At 46.5% G+C, this 26,230-nt stretch overlaps 1 protein-coding gene across 1 annotated transcript in view; it reads right to left on the bottom strand.

Annotated features, from left to right (window-relative positions):
- Nucleotides 1–26,230, bottom strand: part of LOC135549474 (type 2 phosphatidylinositol 4,5-bisphosphate 4-phosphatase) — a 36,745-nt gene that overhangs the window by 6,184 nt on the left and 4,331 nt on the right. Inside the window, exons 2-5 of the mRNA XM_064979470.1 lie at nucleotides 14,303–14,451; nucleotides 9,488–9,594; nucleotides 6,702–6,825; nucleotides 2,752–2,804 (exon numbers count right to left, since the gene is read on the bottom strand). Coding sequence (XP_064835542.1) covers nucleotides 2,752–2,804; nucleotides 6,702–6,825; nucleotides 9,488–9,594; nucleotides 14,303–14,451 — 433 coding nt within the window. The remainder of the gene's footprint in view (nucleotides 1–2,751; nucleotides 2,805–6,701; nucleotides 6,826–9,487; nucleotides 9,595–14,302; nucleotides 14,452–26,230) is intronic.

Raw genomic sequence — 26,230 nt, 5'->3', positions numbered from 1 at the left:
TGATCTTCTGTCTTCAGTCTCCTCTCCTCTTTCACTGATCTTCTGTCTTCAGTCTCCTCTCCTCTTTCACTGATCTTCTGTCTTCAGTCTCCTCTCCTCTTTCACTGATCTTCTGTCTTCACTCTCCTCTCCTCTCTCCCTGATCTTCTGTCTTCAGTCTCCTCTCCTCTCTCCCTGATCTTCTGTCTTCAGTCTCCTCTCCTCTCTCCCTGATCTTCTGTCTTCAGTCTCCTCTCTCCCTAGATGTATTTATTTGAAACTTTACTGGGTTAATCGAAGCTGCTGAGACCATCATCATCATCATTTTTTTTAATTCTGAATTTTCAGGTGGTGCTGCATCACCCTCAGCACCCCTACTTCCTGCTGCATCACCCTCAGCACCCCTACTTCCTGCTGCATCACCCTCAGCACCCCTACTTCCTGCTGCATCACCCTCAGCACCCCTACTTCCTGCTGCATCACCCTCAGCACCCCTACTTCCTGCTGCATCACCCTCAGCACCCCTACTTCCTGCTGCATCACCCTTAGCACCCCTACTTCCTGCTGCATCACCCTCAGCACCCCTACTTCCTGCTGCATCACCCTCAGCACCCCTACTTCCTGCTGCATCACCCTCAGCACCCCTACTTCCTGCTGCATCACCCTCAGCACCCCTACTTCCTGCTGCATCACCCTCAGCACCCCTACTTCCTGCTGCATCACCCTCAGCACCCCTACTTCCTGCTGCATCACCCTCAGCACCCCTACTTCCTGCTGCATCACCCTCAGCACCCCTACTTCCTGCTGCATCACCCTCAGCACCCCTACTTCCTGCTGCATCACCCTCAGCACCCCTACTTCCTGCTGCATCACCCTCAGCACCCCTACTTCCTGCTGCATCACCCTCAGCACCCCTACTTCCTGCTGCATCACCCTCAGCACCCCTACTTCCTGCTGCATCACCCTCAGCACCCCTACTTCCTGCTGCATCACCCTCAGCACCCCTACTTCCTGCTGCATCACCCTCAGCACCCCTACTTCCTGCTGCATCACCCTCAGCACCCCTACTTCCTGCTGCATCACCCTCAGCACCCCTACTTCCTGCTGCATCACCCTCAGCACCCCTACTTCCTGCTGCATCACCCTCAGCACCCCTACTTCCTGCTGCATCACCCTCAGCACCCCTACTTCCTGCTGCATCACCCTCAGCACCCCTACTTCCTGCTGCATCACCCTCAGCACCCCTACTTCCTGCTGCATCACCCTCAGCACCCCTACTTCCTGCTGCATCACCCTCAGCACCCCTACTTCCTGCTGCATCACCCTCAGCACCCCTACTTCCTGCTGCATCACCCTCAGCACCCCTACTTCCTGCTGCATCACCCTCAGCACCCCTACTTCCTGCTGCATCACCCTCAGCACCCCTACTTCCTGCTGCATCACCCTCAGCACCCCTACTTCCTGCTGCATCACCCTCAGCATCACCCCCCTACTTCCTGCTGCATCACCCTCAGCACCCCTACTTCCTGCTGCATCACCCTCAGCACCCCTACTTCCTGCTGCATCACCCTCAGCACCCCTACTTCCTGCTGCATCACCCTCAGCACCCCTACTTCCTGCTGCATCACCCTCAGCACCCCTACTTCCTGCTGCATCACCCTCAGCACCCCTACTTCCTGCTGCATCACCCTCAGCACCCCTACTTCCTGCTGCATCACCCTCAGCACCCCTACTTCCTGCTGCATCACCCTCAGCACCCCTACTTCCTGCTGCATCACCCTCAGCACCCCTACTTCCTGCTGCATCACCCTCAGCACCCCTACTTCCTGCTGCATCACCCTCAGCACCCCTACTTCCTGCTGCATCACCCTCAGCACCCCTACTTCCTGCTGCATCACCCTCAGCACCCCTACTTCCTGCTGCATCACCCTCAGCACCCCTACTTCCTGCTGCATCACCCTCAGCACCCCTACTTCCTGCTGCATCACCCTCAGCACCCCTACTTCCTGCTGCATCACCCTCAGCACCCCTACTTCCTGCTGCATCACCCTCAGCACCCCTACTTCCTGCTGCATCACCCTCAGCACCCCTACTTCCTGCTGCATCACCCTCAGCACCCCTAGCACCCCTACTTCCTGCTGCATCACCCTCAGCACCCCTACTTCCTGCTGCATCACCCTCAGCACCCCTACTTCCTGCTGCATCACCCTCAGCACCCCTACTTCCTGCTGCATCACCCTCAGCACCCCTACTTCCTGCTGCATCACCCTCAGCACCCCTACTTCCTGCTGCATCACCCTCAGCACCCCTACTTCCTGCTGCATCACCCTCAGCACCCCTACTTCCTGCTGCATCACCCTCAGCACCCCTACTTCCTGCTGCATCACCCTCAGCACCCCTACTTCCTGCTGCTATGCCTGTCATATCGCTAGATGAACTAAGGACTAGACGCAGGGGTGGGCAACTCCAGTCCCTCGACGGCCTGATTAGTGTCGTAGTTTTGCCCCCAGCTAACACACCTGACTCCAATAATCACCTAATCATGATCTTCAGTTTAGAATGACAATTGATTAATCAGCTGCTCGGGATGGAGAAACAGTCACCAATCAGGCCCTAGGGGACTGGAGTTACCCACCCCTGAGAACCACCACAAATCAGCTGCTGAAGTGGCCCTAGTGGAGTCTGGGTAAACTCCAATCACCAGGCGTCCAACAGAGAGAACGTTGAATGGTCTCAGACATCTTTGAATGATTCGAAGTTTGAGGAACTTACATTTTTTTGCAGTGAGGGCATTTTGCTAGTGTGTTGAATCGGAGCTCCATCCACTGCAGAGGAAAAGACAAGCAGCTGTTAGAGAGAGATCTCACTCACTCACTCACTCACTCACTCACTCACTCACTCACTCACTCACTCACTCACTCACTCACTCACTCACATATTTTTCAGTTCTACTCTACAGTCAACTAACAACTACTGAAGGCCATGTCACTGATTTCAACCCCCATCAATCACACCACCATCTTTCTTTTTGTTGTCCGTGACGCTGGTGTAGGTCGTCCCCGATAGGGACCTGGCGTACACGAAGCACGCTGGGCGTTAGTTTAAGGCTGATTCGTTTCACGTTGCTCATCAATTTGAGTTGATTAGGGGTTAGTTGAAGGTTGTTATTAAGTGCATAAAAGTTGTATTATATTTGAAACTTTATTGGAGCCCCAAGGTGCCGTGGTAACCCCCCAGCTCATAGAGACCTGGTCTGTGGAGGTGCTGTTGTCATGGAGATCAGGAGGGGCCGTGGCAGAGTCCTCGTTACCCTAGACACCAAGACGCATAACGGGCAACAACCTTAACACACCAGGGTACCGCTACTGTAGGTAGGCTGTGTCACAAATGGCACCCTATGGGCTCTGGTCTAAAGTAGTGCACTATATAGGGAATATGGTTCTATAGGGCTCTGGTCTAATGTAGTGCACTATATAGGGAATAGGGTTCTATAGGGCTCTGGTCTAATGTAGTGCACTATATATAGGGAATAGGGTTCTATAGGGCTCTGGTCTAAAGTAGTGCACTATATAGGGAATATGGTTCTATAGGGCTCTGGTCTGATGTAGTGCACTATATAGGGAATAGGGTTCTATAGGGCTCTGGTCTAATGTAGTGCACTATATATAGGGAATAGGGTTCTATAGGGCTCTGGTCTAATGTAGTGCACTATATAGGGAATAGGGTTCTATAGGGCTCTGGTCTAATGTAGTGCACTATATATAGGGAATAGGGTTCTATAGGGCTCTGGTCTAAAGTAGTGCACTATATATAGGGAATAGGGTTCTATAGGGCTCTGGTCTAATGTAGTGCACTATATAGGGAATAGGGTTCTATAGGGCTCTGGTCTAATGTAGTGCTCTATATAGGGAATAGGGTTCTATAGGGCTCTGGTCTAAAGTAGTGCACTATATAGGGAATAGTGTTCTATAGGGCTCTGGTCTAAAGTAGTGCACTATATATAGGGAATAGGGTTCTATAGGGCTCTGGTCTAAAGTAGTGCACTATATATAGGGAATAGGGTTCTATAGGGCTCTGGTCTAATGTAGTGCACTATATAGGGAATAGGGTTCTATAGGGCTCTGGTCTAATGTAGTGCACTATATAGGGAATAGGGTTCTATAGGGCTCGGGTCTAATGTAGTGCACTATATAGGGAATAGGGTTCTATAGGGCTCTGGTCTAAAGTAGTGCACTATATAGGGAATAGGGTTCTATAGGGCTCTGGTCTAAAGTAGTGCACTATATAGGGAATAGGGTTCTATAGGGCCCTGGTCTAAAGTAGTGCACTATATAGGGAATAGGGTTCTATAGGGCTCTGGTCTAAAGTAGTGCACTATGTAGGGAATAGAGTGCCATCTGGGATGCAACCTGGGGATCAATACATCACTTTATACTCCTTTTCGACTTTGGCCGGAGCTGTCCAGAGCGCCTCCAATTCTTGAGGAACTGGGTACAGTCTCCTTTATGAAACACAAGTGGCCCGGATTCACACACAGTGGCAAAAAAATGGTTGATCCAAGTGGACTGTAGCTGGGATCTGTATTGAATAGCAGTGGATATCTTGATTCCACTTTGTTCAATCTAGACACACACACACCAGTAGACTGTTGGAGATTGAGACATTTCACCAGCAGGTTCTGATAGGCTAACTAAATAGCTAACGATATAGCACAAATGTTGCTCGTTAACTGTTTAGCTTCAGAGTTAAGCATTAATGTCGCAGACTCATTGTCACCTGTCCACCGACGCTGTTATGGGAAACCTGGGATTATTAAATCACAAGGATGCGTCATAAGAACATTTTAAGAAAAAGCCTAATTGACAAATTGCTTCCACGCTGAGCATAGATCTCCCAAGAGACATGAATATTTGAGACTTTGTAAGGTTATAGATCAACATGTCTTAGTATTCTCCATGTTATCACCGATTCTATGAATGAAGGAATTCATTAAAACAACGTTTTTGGATGTGGGCAGAACTGAAAGCGTGTGAGCAAGGAGGCCTACAAACCTGACTCAGTTACACCAGCTCTGTCAGGAGCAAGGAGGCCTACAAACCTGACTCAGTTACACCAGCTCTGTCAGGAGCAAGGAGGCCTACAAACCTGACTCAGTTACACCAGCTCTGTCAGGAGCAAGGAGGCCTACAAACCTGACTCAGTTACACCAGCTCTGTCTGGAGGAAGGAGGCCTACAAACCTGACTCAGTTACACCAGCTCTGTCAGGAGCAAGGAGGCCTACAAACCTGACTCAGTTACACCAGCTCTGTCAGGAGCAAGGAGGCCTACAAACCTGACTCAGTTACACCAGCTCTGTCTGGAGGAAGGAGGCCTACAAACCTGACTCAGTTACACCAGCTCTGTCAGGAGCAAGGAGGCCTACAAACCTGACTTAGTTACACCAGCTCTGTCAGGAGGAATGGGCCTAAATTCACTCAACTTATTGTGGGAAGCTTGTGGAAGGCTACCAGAAACGTTTGACCCAAGTTCAACAATTTAAAGGCAATGCTACCAAATACTAATTGAGTGTATGTAAACTTCTGACCCACAGGGAATTAGATGAAAGAAATAAAAGCTGAAATAAATCACTCTCTCTACTATTATTCTGACTTAAAATAAAGTGGTGATCCTAACTAACCTAAGACAGGGAATTTTAACTGGGATTAAATGTCAGGAATTGTGAAAAACGGAGTTTAAATGTAGTTGGCTAAGGTGTATGTAAACCTCCGACTTCAACTGTAAGTCATGGAAAAGTCACGATGAGTCATGGAAAAGTCAAAAGTCATGGAAAAGTCACAACAAGTCATGGAAAAGTCACAACAAGTCATGGAAAAGTCACAACGAGTCATGGAAAAGTCACTCCAAGTCATGGAAAAGTCACAACGAGTCATGGAAAAGTCACGACGAGTCATGGAAAAGTCACGACGAGTCATGGAAAAGTCACAACGAGTCATGGAAAAGTCACGATGAGTCGTGGAAAAGTCACTCCAAGTCGTGGAAAAGTCACTCCAAGTCGTGGAAAAGTCACTCCAAGTCGTGGAAAAGTCACTCCAAGTCGTGGAAAAGTCACTCCAAGTCGTGGAAAAGTCACTCCAAGTCATGGAAAAGTCACTCCAAGTCATGGAAAAGTCACTCCAAGTCGTGGAAAAGTCACTCCAAGTCGTGGAAAAGTCACTCCAAGTTGTGGAAAAGTCACTCCAAGTCGTGGAAAAGTCACTCCAAGTCGTGGAAAAGTCACTCCAAGTCGTGGAAAAGTCTCTCCAAGTCGTGGAAAAGTCCTGAAATTCCATCTGTCAAACTGTGTCTGAACCCTTAACAATAATCAGAGGTCTGTCTCTGTAGCATATTGTCATTTGGGAATTTCTGTGAATGGATCAACTTGAAAAAATGACATCCCAAGTCAAGCACTGAGAACCACACACACAGTCGTTGCCTTATTAGCCTGGTCCCAGATAGGAGTTTGGCAAGACAGCACAAACCTATGATCAGACTGCACAACACATTTATTAAGCGTCTCAGTGTAGGAGTGCTGTTTTGCCTTTTTGATTATAAGGATTGGACAAGGGAGACCTGATCCTAGACCAGCACTACCACTCTGAGATACTTTATGAATACATGCTAGTCTCTAATAGGCCAGAAGGTGCTGACTGCTGCTCAGAGGACACACTGATTGGTCACATACGAGGAAGGCGTTTCCACAGTGGCCACAGACGACCCTCGTGCCCTCAGGCTGGACTGGCAGGGCTGGCTGGGCCGGCTGCTCCTCTGGAATCACCATCACCGGGCTCAGGTTGATGATGCGTCTGCTGTAGGGGGCGGGGCACACAGAGGGGGAGGGGTTACCATACAGTAGTGATGGATCGTTTTTGTTTACCCATGTTTCCCGGGTAAGTGGTACTAGTGTCAGTTGGTTACTGATGGTCAGTTTGTTATTGGATTCATGGTCTTGAACATTTCCGTATTCAAGAACATCCATCAGGCTGTTTTAAAAAGGCTACCAGGATTTTACTTTGGCTGTTTCTTAGAACATTTCTGAAAACATCCTCTCCAGGTGCAAGCAAGTGTTCATCTACTGGACTCTAGACCAGCAAGCGTTCATCTACTGGACTCTAGACCAGCAAGGGTTCATCTACTGGACTCTAGACCAGCAAGGGTTCATCTGCTGGACTCTAGACCAGCAAGGGTTCATCTACTGGACTCTAGACCAGCAAGGGTTCACCTACTGGTCTCTAGACCAGCAAGCGTTCATCTACTGGACTCTAGACCAGCAAGCGTTCATCTACTGGACTCTAGACCAGCAAGGGTTCATCTACTGGACTCTAGACCAGCAAGGGTTCATCTACTGGACTCTAGACCAGCAAGGGTTCATCTACTGGACTCTAGACCAGCAAGGGTTCATCTACTGGACTCTAGACCAGCAAGGGTTCATCTGCTGGACTCTAGACCAGCAAGGGTCCATCTGCTGGACTCTAGACCGGCAAGGGTTCATCTGCTGGACTCTAGACAGGCAAGGGTTCATCTGCTGGACTCTAGACCGGCAAGGGTTCATCTGCTGGACTCTAGACCGGCAAGGGTTCATCTGCTGGACTCTAGACCAGCAAGGGATCATCTGCTGGACTCTAGACCAGCAAGGGTTCTTCTGCTAGACTCTAGACCAGCAAGGGTTCATCTGCTAGACTCTAGACCAGCAAGGGTTCATCTGCTGGACTCTAGACCAGCAAGGACTACTGGACTGTGGTGGGGCATCCTATCACCTACCAGTTGGGTCTGGGGCATCCTATCACCTACCAGTTGGGCCTGGGGCATCCTATCACCTACCAGTTGGGCTTGTGGCATCCTATCACCTACCAGTTGGGTCTGGGGCATCCTATCACCTACCAGTTGGGTCTGGGGGATCCTATCACCTACCAGTTGGGTCTGGGGCATCCTATCACCTACAGGTTGGGTCTGGGGCATCCTATCACCTACCAGTTGGGTCTGGGGCATCCTATCACCTACCAGTTGGGTCTGGGGCATCCTATCACCTATCAGTTGGGTCTGGGGCATCCTATCACCTATCAGTTGGGTCTGGGGCATCCTATCACCTACCAGTTGGGTCTGGGGCATCCTATCACCTACCAGGTGGATCTGGGGCATCCTATCACCTACCAGTTGGGTCTGGGGCATCCTATCACCTACCAGTTGGGTCTGGGGCATCCTATCACCTACCAGTTGGGTCTGGGGCATCCTATCACCTACCAGTTGGGTCTGGGGCATCCTATCACCTACCAGTCTGGTCTGGGGCATCCTATCACCTACCAGTCGGGTCTGGGGCATCCTATCACCTACCAGTTGGGCCTGGGGCATCCTATCACCTACCAGTTGGGTCTGGGGCATCCTATCACCTACCAGTTGGGTCTGGGGCATCCTATCACCTACCAGTTGGGTCTGGGGCATCCTATCACCTACCAGTTGGGTCTGGGGCATCCTATCACCTACCAGTTGGGCCTGGGGCATCCTATCACCTACCAGTTGGGCCTGGGGCATCCTATCACCTACCAGTTGGGCCTGGGGCATCCTATCACCTACCAGTTGGGCCTGGGGCATCCTATCACCTACCAGTTGGGCCTGGGGCATCCTATCACCTACCAGTTGGGTCTGGGGCATCCTATCACCTACCAGTTGGGTCTGGGGCATCCTAACACCTACCAGTTGGGTCTGGGGCATCCTATCACCTACCAGTTGGGCCTGGGGCATCCTATCACCTACCAGTTGGGCCTGGGGCATCCTATCACCTACCAGTTGGGTCTGGGGCATCCTATCACCTACCAGTTGGGCCTGGGGCATCCTATCACCTACCAGTTGGGCCTGGGGCATCCTATCACCTACCAGTTGGGTCTGGGGCATCCTAACACCTACCAGTTGGGCCTGGGGCATCCTATCACCTACCAGTTGGGCCTGGGGCATCCTATCACCTACCAGTTGGGTCTGGGACATCCTAGCACCTACCAGTTGGGCCTGGGGCATCCTATCACCTACCAGTTGGGTCTGGGGCATCCTAACACCTACCAGTTGGGTCTGGGGCATCCTAATACCTACCAGTTGGGCCTGGGGCATCCTAATACCTACCAGTTGGGCCTGGGGCATCCTAACACCTACCAGTTGGGCCTGGGGCATCCTATCACCTACCAGTTGGGTCTGGGGCATCCTAACACCTACCAGTTGGGTCTGGGGCATCCTATCACCTACCAGTTGGGCCTGGGGCATCCTAACACCTACCAGTTGGGTCTGGGGCATCCTATCACCTACCAGTTGGGTCTGGGGCATCCTATCACCTACCAGTTGGGTCTGGGGCATCCTATCACCTACCAGTTGGGCCTGGGGCATCCTAACACCTACCAGTTGGGTCTGGGGCATCCTATCACCTACCAGTTGGGCCTGGGGCATCCTAACACCTACCAGTTGGGTCTGGGGCATCCTATCACCTACCAGTTGGGTCTGGGGCATCCTATCCTGCGAGATGAGTCTTTGCAGATGAGGAGGCAGTTACAGGGACAGCGTACATACTTCTTCCCAGTCGGGGGGTTTTTGATGGGCTGAAAGAAAGTTTAAATCCATTTGAAACCATTTCATTGCTAGTAAATTACACAGTAAAATCACAATAACACTGTCACGTGTAATCCCTCTCCGGACTCTAGGTCACCAGGCTGCTCCTTAAGGCACACACCATCGTTGCACGCACCTGCGGGGCGTCAGACTCACCTGGACTCCATCACTTCCCTGATTACCTTCCATGTACATACACATATACATATATATATATACACACACACACACACACACACACACACACACACACACACATTCATATATATGGAGTCCAGGTGGGTCTGACGCTGCGTGTAACGATGGTGGGAGGGATATATATCTGTCACTCCCTTTGGTTCCTTCCCAGGGGTCACGGTTTCTGTTTCTTGGTCTGTGTTCTGTTAGTGTTTCCTGTCTGTGTTCTGTTAGTGTTTCCTGTCTGTGTGTTGTTAGTGTTTCCTGTCTGTGTTCTGTTAGAGTTTCCTGTCTGTGTGTTGTTAGTGTTTCCTGTCTGTGTTCTGTTAGAGTTTCCTGTCTGTGTTCTGTTAGTGTTTCCTGTCTGTGTTCTGTTAGTGTTTCCTGTCTGTGTTCTGTTAGTGTTTCCTGTCTGTGTTCTGTTAGTGTTTCCTGTCTGTGTTCTGTCAGTGTTTCCTGTCTGTGTTCTGTCAGTGTTTCCTGTCTGTGTTCTGTCAGTGTTTCCTGTCTGTGTTCTGTCAGTGTTTCCTGTCTGTGTTCTGTCAGTGTTTCCTGTCTGTGTTCTGTCAGTGTTTCCTGTCTGTGTTCTGTCAGTGTTTCCTGTCTGTGTTCTGTCAGTGTTTCCTGTCTGTGTTCTGTCAGTGTTTCCTGTCTGTGTTCTGTCAGTGTTTCCTGTCTGTGTTCTGTCAGTGTTTCCTGTCTGTGTTCTGTTAGTGTTTCCTGTCTGTGTTCTGTCAGTGTTTCCTGTCTGTGTTCTGTCAGTGTTTCCTGTCTGTGTGTTGTTAGTGTTTCCTGTCTGTGTTCTGTCAGTGTTTCCTGTCTGTGTTCTGTTAGTGTTTCCTGTCTGTGTGTTGTTAGTGTTTCCTGTCTGTGTTCTGTCAGTGTTTCCTGTCTGTGTTCTGTTAGTGTTTCCTGTCTGTGTGTTGTTAGTGTTTCCTGTCTGTGTTCTGTCAGTGTTTCCTGTCTGTGTTCTGTTAGTGTTTCCTGTCTGTGTGTTGTTAGTGTTTCCTGTCTGTGTTCTGTCAGTGTTTCCTGTCTGTGTTCTGTTAGTGTTTCCTGTCTGTGTTCTGTTAGTGTTTCCTGTCTGTGTGTTGTTAGTGTTTCCTGTCTGTGTTCTGTTAGTGTTTCCTGTCTGTGTTCTGTTAGTGTTTCCTGTCTGTGTTCTGTTAGTGTTTCCTGTCTGTGTTCTGTCAGTGTTTCCTGTCTGTGTTCTGTTAGTGTTTCCTGTCTGTGTGTTGTTAGTGTTTCCTGTCTGTGTTCTGTCAGTGTTTCCTGTCTGTGTTCTGTTAGTGTTTCCTGTCTGTGTTCTGTTAGTGTTTCCTGTCTGTGTTCTGTTAGTGTTTCCTGTCTGTGTGTTGTTAGTGTTTCCTGTCTGTGTTCTGTCAGTGTTTCCTGTCTGTGTTCTGTTAGTGTTTCCTGTCTGTGTTCTGTTAGTGTTTCCTGTCTGTGTTCTGTTAGTGTTTCCTGTCTGTGTTCTGTCAGTGTTTCCTGTCTGTGTTCTGTCAGTGTTACCTGTCTGTGTTCTGTCAGTGTTTCCTGTCTGTGTTCTGTCAGTGTTTCCTGTCTGTGTTCTGTCAGTGTTTCCTGTCTGTGTTCTGTTAGTGTTTCCTGTCTGTGTTCTGTTAGTGTTTCCTGTCTGTGTTCTGTTAGTGTTTCCTGTCTGTGTTGTTAGTGTTTCCTGTCTGTGTTCTGTTAGTGTTTCCTGTCTGTGTTCTGTTAGTGTTTCCTGTCTGTGTTCTGTTAGTGTTTCCTGTCTGTGTTCTGTCAGTGTTTCCTGTCTGTGTTCTGTCAGTGTTACCTGTCTGTGTTCTGTCAGTGTTTCCTGTCTGTGTTCTGTCAGTGTTTCCTGTCTGTGTTCTGTCAGTGTTTCCTGTCTGTGTTCTGTTAGTGTTTCCTGTCTGTGTTCTGTCAGTGTTTCCTGTCTGTGTTCTGTTAGTGTTTCCTGTCTGTGTTCTGTCAGTGTTTCCTGTCTGTATTATGTTTATTTTATTAAAACACTCCCTGAACTTACTTCCCAACTCTTATTCCAGAGTCTCGTTACAAACACTGTTATTCACAGGAGACACACCCATTTCCTATTAGTTGGTCATTTTGCTGAGTCATGTCCCTGGATTCAACTGGTTGAGTTGACAGAGCAGAGCACGGCAGTAGAAGACCGTTACTAACACCGTCTTGTTGAGGGGTCAGCCTCGGCACGCACGGATCGACTGACTGACTATTGACTCCGTCTCAGCTGAGACGACTGAGGAAACTACTACATTTACATTTACATTTAAGTCATTTAGCAGACGCTCTTATCCAGAGCGACTTACAAATTGGTGAATTCACCTTCTGACATCCAGTGGTAGCTGTGGTACTGTGGGTCCGCGCTGTCGTAGAAGAAGGAACAGCCTCGTGAAAACCAGACTGAAACACCGCACTCACAATTTGTTTCACTTCACTTTGTGGTACCCGAAACAGAATTTGACCAAGCAACATCTGTCTGGTTTAAACGAGGCTACAATCTTTAGTCGACTCGCGTAACAACAAAACCCAGCTCAACTCCATGACTATGAATCAAATTAAATGTATTTATATGGCCCTTCGTACATCAGCTGATATCGCAAAGTGCTGTACAGAAAGAGTTGTAGAGTAGTTACTACATTCGTATGTAATAACACGTTAATAACAGTGTTATTCATCTGGTATCGACACTAAGAGTGCAAGACTGTATCGCAAGTGCCAAGAAAACCTCCAAATAACGCATGTAGAGCAGAACTGGGCCGATACCTCCTCCTCATTCAGATAGAATAACGAGACATCACATCTTACAACCATCTAAAAACAAGTGACCCCAAAACATTCCATCACACAGCTCTACAATGTCAAGAGATGAAACAAGAGAAGAGTCCCCTCAGCCAGCTGGTTCTGAGGCTCAGTTCACCAACCCAGACCAACCCCATAGAGCCTCAGAACAGCACTCAGCCAGCTGGTTCTGAGGCTCAGTTCACCAACCCAAACCAACCCCATAGCGCCTCAGGACAGCACTCAGCCAGCTGGTTCTGAGGCTCAGTTCACCAACCCAGACCAACCCCATAGAGCCTCAGGACAGCACTCAGAAAATCTGGCCCAACCAAATCATCACAAAACAAAAATAAAAATATATCACCTATTGGAGAGACACCACAAAAAATCAAAGTAAACTTCAATGCTATTTGTCTCTAAACAGACAGTACATGGTGGCTTTTGAGACCGGTCGTCACAGACAAACCTGGCTGCCCAGAGAGGACAGGCTGGCCATAGAGACCGGTCGTCACAGACAAACCTGGCTGCCCAGAGAGGACAGGCTGGCTATAGAGACCGGTCATCACAGACAAACCTGGCTGCCCAGAGAGGACAGGCTGTGCTCACTCTGCTCCAGGGGAGAGGTAGAGACAGAGCTGCATTTCCTATTACACTGTGACAAATACTCAGACCTAAGAGAATATTTCTTTTCCATAATTATAATTCAATACAAAGAATTTGAAACTATAAAAGATGAAGAAAAAAATCTAATATTTATTGGGTGAAAAGCCAAAATGTGCAGTTTTGGCCGCCAAAAATGTGTCCTGCTACAACCTGAGGGACAGCGAGTGAAAAGTGCAATGTAATGTCGATAATATTTCCCATCTTGTTTTGTTTTGTCTTTCATACCACGTCATGTGTCTTCTCAGTCATGTTGACACTGGTCCACTACCAGGTCATGTGTCTTCTCAGTCATGTTGACACTGGTCCACTACCAGGTCATGTGTCTTCTCAGTCATGTTGACACTGGTCTACTACCAGGTCATGTGTCTTCTCAGTCATGATGACACTGGTCCACTACCAGGTCATGTGTCTTCTCAGTCATGATGACACTGGTCTACTACCAGGTCATGTGTCTTCTCAGTCAGGTTGACACTGGTCTACTACCATTGCTTTAATATATTGTTGTTCTCATTAATATTGTTGTTGTTGTTGTTAATGGTAATGTCCACTACTACTATTATTATTGCTGTTGGTCACACCATTTATTTATATATAAATATATATTTTCATTTTATTTATATTTTTCAATATGTATACTTTGACAATGTAAGTAGTAATGAACTTGCCATGTCAATAAAGTAAATTGAATTGAGAGAGAGAGAGAGACAGAGAGAGACAGAAACAGAGAGAGAGAGAGAGACAGAGGGAGAGAGAGAGAGAGAGAGAGAGAAAGACAGAGACAGACAGAGAGACAGAGACAGAGAGATACAGAGAGAGACAAAGACAGAGAGAGAGAGACAGAGAGAGAGAAAGAGAGACAGAGAGAGAGAGAGAGAGAGTCAGAGAGAGTCAGAGTCAGAGACAGAGAGAGAGACAGAGAGAGAGAGAGAGAGAGAGAGACAGAAAGAGACAGAGACCGAGAGACCAGTGAAGCAACAGTAGGATGAGAATTGACAAAGCAGTAGAATCATCATGAGTAGCAGTAGGGAGTCTGCATGGTCTCACCACATACACACAAGTGCAGTTGAGTCTTACCGTGGCCTCGTTGCACACAGTGCACTTCACCACGTGCTGCTGCAGCTTGCCATCCAGGTTAATGAGAGACTGACACACCCGGCAGTTGATGACTGGTACCCCCCCTGGGTCGGGACTGGCGATGGCTGTGTAGGGGGGAGGGAGTTCAGCTGGAGGGGAGAGACACAGACACACCTGGTTTAATGACACATTAGATACAGTTGAAGTCAGAAGTTTACATACACTTAGGTTGGAGTCATTAAAACTAGTTTACATACATTTAGCTTGGAGTCATTAAAACTAGTTTACATACATTTAGGTTGGAGTCATTAAAACTAGTTTACATACACTTAGGTTGGAGTCATTGTGTAATTTAATTATGCCAATGTGCTTTCATCAATTGAAAACCCTTAATCTATTTTATTAGAATTTCTAAGATTCTTGTTTGCATAAAATAGACGCAGACCAGTCTTTAAATAATAGGTAACAGAATTTATTCTCGGAGCTGCCACTTAATCACGTGCAGCAGTTTATATACAGATCATGACGTCATTTCACTGCTTTAACAGAATCCCCTCTCGACCGGGACAAAGTGAGGTGAAAAGTTAATTCTAACTTACTAACACACTCCCAGATAACTTTTGACCGCTCAACATTATCGATCACCACTGAACTGAGTTATAATTAACAGAAAACCTAGGAATGCACTCACTGTCTTATCTAAAAACCCCAGAGCTAAGTTTCTGTAGGTTCAACGCGAGGTTAACGACCTTATGTGTTTCCACAGTCCCCAACCCATTAGTTTGTTCCTAGTTGGAATGGTGTTCATTAACTTTAATTACTCCTTGTCCGTGTCACACAATCCCTTCTTATGAACTCATATTGTTAATCAGATATAATAAAACAGAGTATAAGTTTACTTAGTTACAGATCCATTTAAATCGATTTGTTCAGTCATTTAATCATAATTTTCCCAACAGTCATTAAAACTTTAAACAATGCTACTTTAATAATGTTTACATATCTTACATTACTCATATCATATATACATCTGAAGTCATAAGTTTACATACACTTACGTTGGAGTCATTAAAACTTGTTTTTCAACCACTCCACACATTTCTTGTTAACAAACTGTAGTTTTGGCAAGTCGATCTACTTTGTGCATGACACAAGTCATTTTTACAACAATTGTTTACAGACAGATTATTTCACTTATAATTCACTGTATCACAATTCCAGTGGGTCAGAAGTTTACATACACTAAGTTGACTGTGCCTTTAAACAGCTTGGAATATTCCAGAAAATGATGTCATGGCTTTAGAAGCTTTTGATAGGCTGGTTGACATCCCTTGAGTCAATTGGAGGTGAACCTGCGGATGTATTTTTGCTTGACATTTGAACCAGCGACCCTTTGGTTACTGGCCCATTGCTCTTAACCACTAGGCTGCCTTGATGTAATGACATCGTACACAATTACATGTTTTTAGGCCAACAGACAAGGTCCTGCTTTCACTTCCATTTTCTTTAAGGTCGACCTGGGAGATGAGTGAAAATAAAGGTGGGTCAGTTCACAGCCAAAGGGAGTTACTTCCTGATGTCAATAAACCCCCCAACCCCCCCCCCCCCACCCCCCCCTCCTCTGTTTGGGTCAAAAAGCAGAACTGACCTATTTTTTTTAATACCTTTATTTAAGAACAAATTCTTATTTACAATGACATTCATTCAGATCCAGGATGTGTTATTTTAGTTTTCCCTTTATTTTTTTTTGAACAGTGCATATACAGTGCCTTGCGAAAGTATTCGGCCCCCTTGAACTTTACGACCTTTTGCCACATTTCAGGCTTCAAACATAAAGATATAAAACTGTATTTTTTTGTGAAGAATCAACAACAAGTGGGACACAATCATGAAGTGGAACGACATTTATTGGATATTTCAAACTTTTTTAACAAATCAAAAACTGAAAAATTGGGCGTGCAAAATTATTCAGCCCCCTTAAGTTAATACTTTGTAGCGCCACCTTTTGCTGCGATTACAGCTGTAAGTCGCTTGGGGTATGTCTCTATCAGTTTTGCACATCGAGAGACTGACATTTTTTCCCCATTCCTCCTTGCAAAACAAGGAGCGGTCCTGCTGCTGGGTTGTTGCCCTCCTACGGCCTGCTCCACGTCTCCTGATGTACTGGCCTGTCTCCTGGTAGCGCCTCCATGCTCTGGACACTACACTGACAGACACAGCACACCTTCTTGCCACAGCTCGCATTGATGTGCCATCCTGGATGAGCTGCACTACCTGAGCCACTTGTGTGGGTTGTAGACTCCGTCTCATGCTACCACTAGAGTGAAAGCACCGCCAGCATTCAAAAGTGACCAAAACATCAGCCAGGAAGCATAGGAACTGAGAAGTGGTCTGTGGTTACCACCTGCAGAACCACTCCTTTATTGGGGGTGTCTTGCTAATTGCCTATAATTTCCACCTGTTGTCTATTCCATTTGCACAACAGCATGTGAAATGTATTGTCAATCAGTGTTGCTTCCTAAGTGGACAGTTTGATTTCACAGAAGTGTGATTGACTTGGAGTTACATTGTGTTGTTTAAGTGTTCCCTTTGTTTTTTTGAGCAGTGTATATATCACAGAGCTAGGCAATATATCACAGAGCTAAGATATATATATATCACAGAGTAAGGCTATATATCACAGAGCTAAGCTATATATAATCACAGAGCTAAGCTATATATAATCACAGAGCTAGGCTATATATCACAGAGCTAGGCTATATATCACAGAGCTAGGCTATATATCACAGAGCTAAGCTATATATCACAGAGCTAAGCTATATATCACAGCTATATATCACAGAGCTAGGCTATATATATATATATATATATATATATATATATATATATATTGGGGCGGCAGGGTAGCCTAGTGGTTAGAGCGTTGGACTAGGCAGTTAACCCACTGTTCCTAGGCCGTCATTGAAAATAAGAATTTGTTCTTAACTGACTTGCCTAGTAAAATAAAGGTAAAATTAAATATCACAGAGCTAGGCTATATATCACAGAGCTAGGCTATATATATATATATATCACAGAGCTAGGCTATATATCACAGAGCTAGGCTATATATCACAGAGCTAGGCTATATATATATATATATCACAGAGCTAGGCTATATATCACAGAGCTAGGCTATATATATATATATATATATATATATATATATAATATATATATATATATATATCAGAGCCAAATCAAATTTTATTTGTCACATACACATGGTTAGCAGATGTTAATGCGAGTGTAGCGAAATGCTTGTGCTTCTAGTTCCGACAATGCAGTAATAACCAACAAGTAATCTAACTAACAATTCCTAAACTACTGTCTTATACACAGTGTAAGGGGATAAAGAATATGTACATAAGGATATATGAATGAGTGATGGTACAGAGCTACATAGGCAAGATACAGTAGATGGTATCGAGTACAGTATATACATATGAGATGAGTATGTAAACAAAGTGGCATAGTTAAAGTGGCTAGTGATACATGTATTACATAAGGATGCAGTCGATGATATAGAGTACAGTATATACGTATGCATATGAGATGAATAATGTAGGGTAAGTAACATTATATAAGGTAGCATTGCTTAAAGTGGATAGTGATATATTTACATAATTTCCCATCAATTCCCATTATTAAAGTGGCTGGAGTTGAGTCAGTGTGTTGGCAGTGTGTTGGCAGCAGCCACTCAATGTTAGTGGTGGCTGTTTAACAGTCTGATGGCCTTGAGATAGAAGCTGTTTTTCAGTCTCTCGGTCCCAGCTTTGATGCACCTGTACTGACCTCGCCTTCTGGATGATAGCGGGGTGAACAGGCAGTGGCTCGGGTGGTTGATGTCCTTGATGATCTTTATGGCCTTCCTGTAACATCGGGTGGTGTAGGTGTCCTGGAGGGCAGGTAGTTTGCCCCCGGTGATGCGTTGTGCAGACCTCACTAACCTCTGGAGAGCCTTACGGTTGTGGGCGGAGCAGTTGCCGTACCAGGCGGTGATACAGCCCGCCAGGATGCTCTCGATTGTGCATCTGTAGAAGTTTGTGAGTGCTTTTGGTGACAAGCCGAATTTCTTCAGCCTCCTGAGGTTGAAGAGGCGCTGCTGCGCCTTCTTCACGATGCTATCTGTGTGAGTGGACCAATTCAGTTTGTCTGTGATGTGTATGCCGAGGAACTTAAAACTTGCTACCCTCTCCACTACTGTTCCATCGATGTGGATAGGGGGGTGTTCCCTCTGCTGTTTCCTGAAGTCCACAATCATATCCTTAGTTTTGTTGACGTTGAGTGTGAGGTTATTTTCCTGACACCACACTCCGAGGGCCCTCACCTCCTCCCTGTAGGCCGTCTCATCGTTGTTGGTAATCAAGCCTACCACTGTTGTGTCGTCCGCAAACTTGAGTTGGAGGCGTGCGTGGCCACGCAGTCGTGGGTGAACAGGGAGTACAGGAGAGGGCTCAGAACGCACCCTTGTGGGGCCCCAGTGTTGAAGATCAGCGGGGAGGAGATGTTGTTACCTACCCTCACCACCTGGGGGCGGCCCGTCAGGAAGTCCAGTACCCAGTTGCACAGGGCGGGGTCGAGACCCTAAGCTCCATATCACAGAGCTAAGCTCCATATCACAGAGCTAGGCTAGCTAGGCTATATATCACAGAGCTAAGCTACATATCACAGAGCCAGGCTATATATCCATCCACTCAAGGTCGTCCAAGGTCGCTGTACTGTTGACTCTCTCACAACAGTTATGGACGATGGCAGCACCGCTCATTTTAGAAGTGCAGTCAATTCAGTGATTCAATGAGGTGATTCAATTCAGTTATTCAATTCAGTGATTCAATGAGGTTTTAGAAGTGCATTCCATTCAGTGATTCAATTCAGTGCTTCAATTAGGTTTTAAAAGTGCAGTCAATTCAGTGATTCAATGAGGTTTTAGAAGTGCATTCAATTCAGTGATTCAATTAAGTGATTCAATGAAGTTTTAGAAGTGCAGTCAATTCAGTTATTCAATTCAGTGATTCAATTCAGTGATTCAATGAGGTTTTAGAAAACCATTTAACATCCTACAACAGAATCTGTATGATTTAAAGCTGGTTCTAAATTCAGGTAAAACAAAAGGCATGATATTTTCAAATACCAGGCATGTTACTAATCATGTCATTGCTACATTGGCTGGACTTACTATTGAGCAAGTTAAAGTGTATAAATATTTGGGTGTGTGGGTTGATGACAAGCTGAGCTTCACTGTGCATATGGAGAACTGGATAAGGAAGCTTAAACTGAGAATAGGATTGTATTACCGGCATAAGGCTTGTTGTTCTCTGGAGGCCAGGAAGGAGCTGGTAGGATGTACATTACCGGCATCAGGCTTGTTTTTCTCTGGAGGCCAGGAAGGAGCTGGTAGGATGTACATTACTGGCATCAGGCCTGTTGTTCTCTGGAGGCCAGGAAGGAGCTGGTAGGATGTACATTACTGGCATCAGGCTTGTTTTTCTCTGGAGGCCAGGAAGGAGCTGGTACGATGTACAGTACTGGCATCAGGCTTGTTGTTCTCTGGAGGCCAGGAAGGAGCTGGTATGATGTACAGTAATGGCATCAGGCTTGTTGTTCTCTGGAGGCCAGGAAGGAGCTGGTAGGATGTACAGTAATGGCATCAGGCTTGTTGTTCTCTGGAGGCCAGGAAGGAGCTGGTATGATGTACATTACCGGCATCAGGCTTGTTGTTCTCTGGAGGACAGGAAGGAGCTGGTACGATGTACAGTACTGGCATCAGGCTTGTTGTTCTCTGGAGGCCAGGAAGGAGCTGGTAGGATGTACAGTACTGGCATCAGGCTTGTTTTTCTCTGGAGGCCAGGAAGGAGCTGGTAGGATGTACAGTACTGGCATCAGGCTTGTTGTTCTCTGGAGGCCAGGAAGGAGCTGGTAGGATGTACAGTACTGGCATCAGGCTTGTTGTTCTCTGGAGGCCAGGAAGGAGCTGGTATGATGTACAGTACCTGTGGTTTTAGTGATGTTATATATACATATATACATGCAGGCCTCAACCATGACCCTGAGAGCACTTGATTCAGTATATCATGCAGCCCTCAGGTTCATTACCAATCAAACACATCACTGTGATCTCTACAGCGCTGTTGGCTGGTCGTCATTGACCTTGCGTAGGCTTAAACACTGGTTTATAAGGCCATATTGGGTAAAATGAGATCAGTCAGATCAGTAAATAACTATCAGTTACAGTCCCATTCTGATTTGCTTCTAACAGTTACATTTTAAAATGTGATTTAAGTCATTTACATTTACATTTAAGTCATTTAGCAGACGCTCTTATCCAGAGCGACTTACAAATTGGTGAATTCACCTTCTGACATCAGTGGAACAGCCACTTTACAATAGTGCATCTAAATCATTTAAGGGGGGGGGGGGTGAGAAGGATTGCTTTATCCTATCCTAGGTATTCCTTGAAGAGGTGGGGTTTCAGGTGTCTCCGGAAGGTGGTGATTGACTCCGCTGTCCATGGCGTCGTGAGGGAGTTTGTTCCACCATTGGGGGGCCAGTGATGATCTAGTTTCGTTGGTGGAGTTTAAACACTTGATCGATGTATATATCATAGAAGAGTGTAAATGTTCTAAATGTTCGATAAGGTACAAATCTGTTGTTCTGCCCCTGAACAGGCAGGTAACCCACTGTTCCTAGACCAGTTAACCCACTGTTCCTAGACCAGTTAACCCACTGTTCCTAGACCAGTTAACCCACTGTTCCAAGACCAGTTAACCCACCGTTCCAAGACCAGTTAACCCACCGTTCCTAGACCAGTTAACCCACCGTTCCTAGACCAGTTAACCCACTGTTCCTAGACCAGTTAACCCACTGTTCCTAGACCAGTTAACCCACTGTTCCTAGACCAGTTAACCCACTGTTCCTAGACCAGTTAACCCACTGTTCCTAGACCAGTTAACCCACTGTTCCTAGGCCAGTTAACCCACTGTTCCTAGACCAGTTAACCCACTGTTCCTAGACCAGTTAACCCACTGTTCCTAGACCAGTTAACCCACTGTTCCTAGACCAGTTAACCCACTGTTCCTAGACCAGTTAACCCACTGTTCCTAGACCGTCATTGAAAATAAGAATTTGTTCTTAACTGACTTGCCTGGTTAAATAAAGGTATTTAAAAAATAAAAAATAAATCAAACCCACCCCTCAGCTGTGTATTCACTAAGCGACAGACTAGAACCCAGTTCAGCTCTTTGACCAGGGCTAATCCCTGTTTCACATTGGATGATAGAGGTTTGTCGTCAAATACAACCCAATAAACCAAGAGAACTAGACATAACACAGAGTTAAGGTTTTGTCTTTACCAGAAACACAGAGAGACTGCTTTCAATACACGCCGGGAATGTGTGACAGCTTCTGGATCGATTTTGTTTTACATTTTTGTCAAGGTAGTCAAGAGCAAATTAAAAGTCCATTCAAAAACAGTATGGGACTGGATCCAGGACAAGCAGGTCACATTCCCAGCGTATTAGAGGTCATTATAGTCCAACGTTTCAATATTTACTGTTAATTCTCTGGCGAAATATGGATTAAACATCAGATTTAAATCGCATGGTGTACAAAGGTGAGTAACAATGGTCATTCAGTTTCTCCATTATATGGCCGTTGACTGGCTGTGTTGTCCAGAACGTAGGGTTATTATGGGCTGTGTTGTCCAGAACGTAGGGGTATTTAGGGGCTGTGTTGTCCAGAACATAGGGTTATTAGGGGCTGTGATGTCCAGAACGTAGGGTTATTATGGGCTGTGTTGTCCAGAACGTAGGGTTATTATGGGCTGTGTTGTCCAGAACGTAGGGGTATTTAGGGGCTGTGTTGTCCAGAACATAGGGGAATTATGGGCTGTGTTCGTAGTGAACTATATAGGGAATTGGGTGCCATAGGGCTCTAATGTGATGGCAACCAGCACAGGTCTAACTAGGTCACACCAATCAAATCAAAGTTTATTTGTCACGTGCGCCGTGAAATGCTTACTTACAGGCTCTAACCAATAGATCAAAAAGGTATTAGGTGAACAATAGGGAGATAAAGAAACAAAACAACAGTAAAAAGACAGGCTATATACAGTAGAGAGGCAATATACAGTAGAGAGGCTATATACAGTAGGGAGGCTATATACAGTAGAGAGACTATATACAGTAGAGACTATATACAGTAGAGAGACTATATACAGTAGGGAGGCTATATACAGTAGAGAGGCTATATACAGTAGCAAGGCTCTATACAGACACCAGTTAGTCAGGCTGATTGAGGTAGTATGTACATGTAGATATGGTTAAAGTGACTATGCATATATGACAAACAGAGAGTAGCAGTAGCGTAAAAGAGGGGTTGGTGGGTGGTGGGACACAATGCAGATACCCCGGTTAGCCAATGTGCGGGAGCACTGGTTGGTCGGCCCAATTGAGGTAGTATGTACATGAATGTATAGTTAAAGTGACTATGCACATACACTGCTCAAAAAAATAGAAATAAAGGGAACACTTATACAACACAATGTAACTCCAAGTCAATCACACTTCTGTGAAATCAAACTGTCCACTTAGGAAGCAACACTGATTGACAATCAATTTCACATGCTGTTGTGCAAATGGAATAGACAACAGGTGGAAATTATAGGCAATTAGCAAGACACCCCCACTAAAGGAGTGGTTCTGCAGGTGGTGACCAAGGACCACTTCTCAGTTCCTATGCTTCCTGGCTGATGTTTTGGTCACTTTTGAATGCTGGCGGTGCTTTCACTCTAGTGGTAGCATGAGACGGAGTCTACAACCCACACAAGTGGCTCAGGTAGGGCAGCTCATCCAGGATGACACATCAATGCGAGCTGTGGCAAGAAGGTTTGCTGTGTCTGTCAGCGTAGTGTCCAGAGCATGGAGGCGCTACCAGGAGACAGGCCAGTACATCAGGAGACGTGGAGGAGGCCGTAGGAGGGAAACAACCCTGCAGCAGGACCGCTACCTCCGCCTTTGTGCAAGGAGGAGCAGGAGGAGCGCTGCCAGAGCCCTGCAAAATGACCTCCAGCAGGCCACAAATGTGCATGTGTCTGCTCAAACGGTCAGAAACAGACGCCATGAGGGTGGTATGAGGGCCCGACGTCTACAGGTGGGGGTTGTGCTTACAGCCCAACACCGTGCAGGATGTTTGGCATTTGCCAGAGAACAACAAGATTGGCAAATTCGCCACTGGCGCCCTGTGCTCTTCACAGATGAAAGCAGGTTCACACTGAGCACGTGACAGACGTGACAGTCTGGAGACGCCGTGGAGAACGTTCTGCTGCCTGCAACATCCTCCAGCATGACCGGTTTGGCGGTGGGTCAGTCAAGGTGTGGGGTGGCATTTCTTTGGGGGGCCGCACAGCCCTCCATGTGCTCGCCAGAGGTATCCCGACTGCCATTAGGTACCGAGATGAGATCCTCAGACCCCTTGTGAGACCATATGCTGGTGCGGTTGGCCCTGGGTTCCACCTAATGCTAGACCTCATGTGGCTGGAGGGTGTCAGCAGTTCCTGCAAGAGGAAGGCATTGATGCTATGGACTGGCCCGCCCATTCCCCAGACCTGAATCCAATTAGCACATCTGGGACATCATGTCTCGCTCCATCCACCAACGCCACATTGCACCACAGACTGTCCAGGAGTTGGCGGATGCTATAGTCCAGGTCTGGGAGGAGAACCCTCAGGAGACCATCCGCCACCTCATCAGGAGCATGCCCAGGCGTTGTAGGGAGGTCATACAGGCACGTGGAGGCCACACACACTACTGAGCCTCATTTTGACTTGTTTTAAGGACATTACATCAAAGTTGGATCAGCCTGTAGTGTGGTTTTCCACTTTAATTTTGAGTGTGACTCCAAATCCAGACCTCCATGGGTTGATAAATTTGATTTCCATTGATGTAAAGAAAAAAGTATTTAATAAGAATATTTCATTCATTCAGATCTAGGATGTGTTATTTTAGTGTTCCCTTTATTTTTTTGAGCAGTGAGTAGCAGAGACAGAGAGTAGCAGCAGCGTAAAAGAAGGGTTGGGGGAGGGCACACAATGCAAATAGTCCGGGTAACCATTTGATTACCTGTTCAGGAGTCTTATGGCTTGGGGGTAAAAACTGTTGAGAAGCCTTTTTGTCCTAGTCTTGGCGCTCCGGTACCGCTTGCCATTCGGTAGTAGAGAGAACAGTCTATGACTGGGGTGGCTGGGGTCATTTTTTTAGGGCCTTCCTCTGACACCGCCTGGTGTAGAGGTCCTGGATGACAGGAAGCTTGGCCCCAGTGATGTACTGGGCCGTACGCACTTCCCTCTGAAGTGCCTTGCGGTCAGAGGCCGAGCAATTGCCGCACCAGACAGTGATGCAATCAGTCAAGATGCTCTCTGTTGCAGCTGTAGAACCTTTGAGGATCTTAGGACCCATGCCAAATCGTTTTTAGTTTCCTGAGGGGGGAATAGGTTTTGTCATGCCCTCTTCACGACTGTCTTGGTGTGTTTGGACCATTCTAGTTTGTTGTTGATGTGGACACCAAGGATTTTGAAGCTCTCGGGTGCGCACCTGGTGCTAACGAGCTATACGTGCTAAAGTCTAACCTCTAAATATTAATTTAAAGTTCAAAGCATGTAACAGTGCACTAAGTGAATTCTCCAAGAAGTTGCTCCTTGATTAATTCGTGTGAAGTATATAGTGTTCTCTCTGCTAGCGCACGGCAAGGCTGGAACCAGCAGGACCCTGAACATCTACTACACCATAAGGCTGCTAAATAGTTAACCAACCTGGACAATCTACCGGTGGTAAATTCAATTGATTGGACATGATTTGGAAAGGCACACACCTGTCTAATTAACACACCTGTCTATATAAGATCTCACAGCTGACAGTGCATGTCAGAGCAAAAACCAAGCCATGAGGCCGAAATAATTGTCCGTATGAGAGCCGAGACAGGATGGTGTTGAATCACAGATCTTTGGAAGGGTACCAAAACATTTCTGTCACCCCCCCCCCAAATAACACTTTCCCAGGTTGCTCAAGTTAAAATATCATCCCTCTGACAAAGAAGTCACTCCTCTCCAAATATTTTGATGTAGGGTGGTGTTTCACCCCCAAGTTGCCCTACAAGTGCATCTAACAGTTCAGAGTTTACAAATAAATCTGGTAGGAAAGCTGGGATTCCCCTCTAACAAAGGCCATTAAAACCAATTTTATTTTGTTTTGTTTTTCGCAATTGTGCATTTGTCTGCTTGTCAGAATGCACTTATCTCTCGTTATGCCACTCATAACTTGAATGCACCACCAGAGGACTATTCATCTCACGTAGAACACAACAAGCCGACGAGCAGTTTCTCTCTCGTCAGTCACTGAGAGTCACTCAATTAGCCACAGGAGGTTGGTGGAACCTTAACTGGGACGGACGGACTCGTGGTAATGGCTGGAGTGGAATGATACCAATCACATGGTTCCCATGTACACCAATCACATGGTTCCCATGTACACCAATCACATGCTTCCCATGTACACCAATCACATGCTTCCCATGTACACCAATCACATGCTTCCCATGTACACCAATCACATGCTTCCCATGTACACCAAACACATGCTTCCCATGTACACCAATCACATGCTTCCCATGTACACCAAACACATGCTTCCGATGTACACCAAACACATGCTTCCCATGTACACCAAACACATGCTTCCCATGTACACCAAACACATGCTTCCCATGTACACCAAACCCATGGTTCCCATGTACACCAATCACATGGTTCCCATGTACACCAATCACATGCTTCCCATGTACACCAAACACATGCTCCCCATGTACACCAATCCCATGGTTCCCATGTACAACAAT

The sequence above is a fragment of the Oncorhynchus masou genome, chromosome 12, assembly GCF_036934945.1.
Source record: "Oncorhynchus masou masou isolate Uvic2021 chromosome 12, UVic_Omas_1.1, whole genome shotgun sequence".
Lineage (NCBI taxonomy): Eukaryota > Metazoa > Chordata > Actinopteri > Salmoniformes > Salmonidae > Oncorhynchus > Oncorhynchus masou.
The sequence above is the reverse complement of the archived record's forward strand: the minus strand, read 5'-3'. Positions and strand labels throughout refer to the sequence as shown.